Below are 947 nucleotides of genomic sequence, written 5' to 3' on the forward strand. Positions count from 1 at the left end.
ATATATCACGACGTTCATGCTGCAATAGAAGAGGTGGTGACAGGCGTGGTGGTAAAAACGTCGGCGTCGTCAGTGACGTGACGGAAGTACAAGACTCGGTAAAGAACTAGAAAGAAAGAAAGAACAAAAAAGGAAAGAGGACAAAAAAAAAATTCTTAAGACGGAGAGACAGTAAAATGTTATAGGAAAGCAGTAACTCAGGTACGTCTGTCGGAAAGTAGAAAACACAAACAAGCACCTGATAACGATAGTTTCGTTCATCGTCTGCTTTATACACCTGTCGATACCGTATTGAACACTCAACACTGGCCGATCGGTCCTTGGCTACAATGGCAGTCAACGAAAATATTAATTATTGTAACATACAAAGAGCTGTACCTACAGCATGGTCAAGTTCTATTCTGCAGGACCCGGCTTCTATGATACGCCACCTCTTCATTCAGGAACTTTTGCTTACTGTTTTTGTATTGGTTTGCTTCGTGTTGATTCGGACAATATATACAGTTGTGAAGCGTCGATATGCTCGGATCACAGTATTCGTAATCGGTGGTGGGCCTATCGGGTTGACAGCAATGTTTATAGCCGCCAAATGTGTCCGTGTAGCGCGCCTGGTCCTTTACGAAGAACTCAGTCGAAGTTCCTTGATAAACAGACTCAATCAACTTGCTTTCGATATGTCCAGTATAAACTTTCTCAAAGACCTTGGAATAGATTTCCATAATATGGAAGGCTGTTGGCAACAAAATAGTTTTTCTACTCGAGCCGGCATTTTTCAGGAGTACCTTTTGAATCTTATTTCAAAGATGGATGTGCCGATAGAAATGAAATTCCAAACAAAAGTAAGTTGTATATATTTTCATACATGAATGCACACACACATACACACACGCGCTTGCATGCAGTATGTGTATGTATGTATGTGTGTATATATATATATATATATATAT

At 40.0% G+C, this 947-nt stretch overlaps 1 protein-coding gene across 3 annotated transcripts in view; it reads left to right on the forward strand.

The window, feature by feature from the left end:
- Nucleotides 1-7: 7 nt before the first annotated feature.
- LOC106870828 (uncharacterized) overlaps nt 8-947 on the forward strand; it is a 283,987-nt gene continuing 283,047 nt past the window's right edge. For 2 of the 3 annotated variants that reach the window (XM_052970300.1, XM_014917052.2), the window contains exon 1: nt 8-839. In XM_052970300.1, coding sequence (XP_052826260.1) covers nt 330-839 — 510 coding nt within the window. In that variant the 5' untranslated portion in view covers nt 8-329. The remainder of the gene's footprint in view (nt 840-947) is intronic. The other variant, XM_052970301.1, reaches the window with a different exon arrangement.

The sequence above is a fragment of the Octopus bimaculoides genome, chromosome 1, assembly GCF_001194135.2.
Source record: "Octopus bimaculoides isolate UCB-OBI-ISO-001 chromosome 1, ASM119413v2, whole genome shotgun sequence".
In the NCBI taxonomy this organism is placed as follows: domain Eukaryota; kingdom Metazoa; phylum Mollusca; class Cephalopoda; order Octopoda; family Octopodidae; genus Octopus; species Octopus bimaculoides.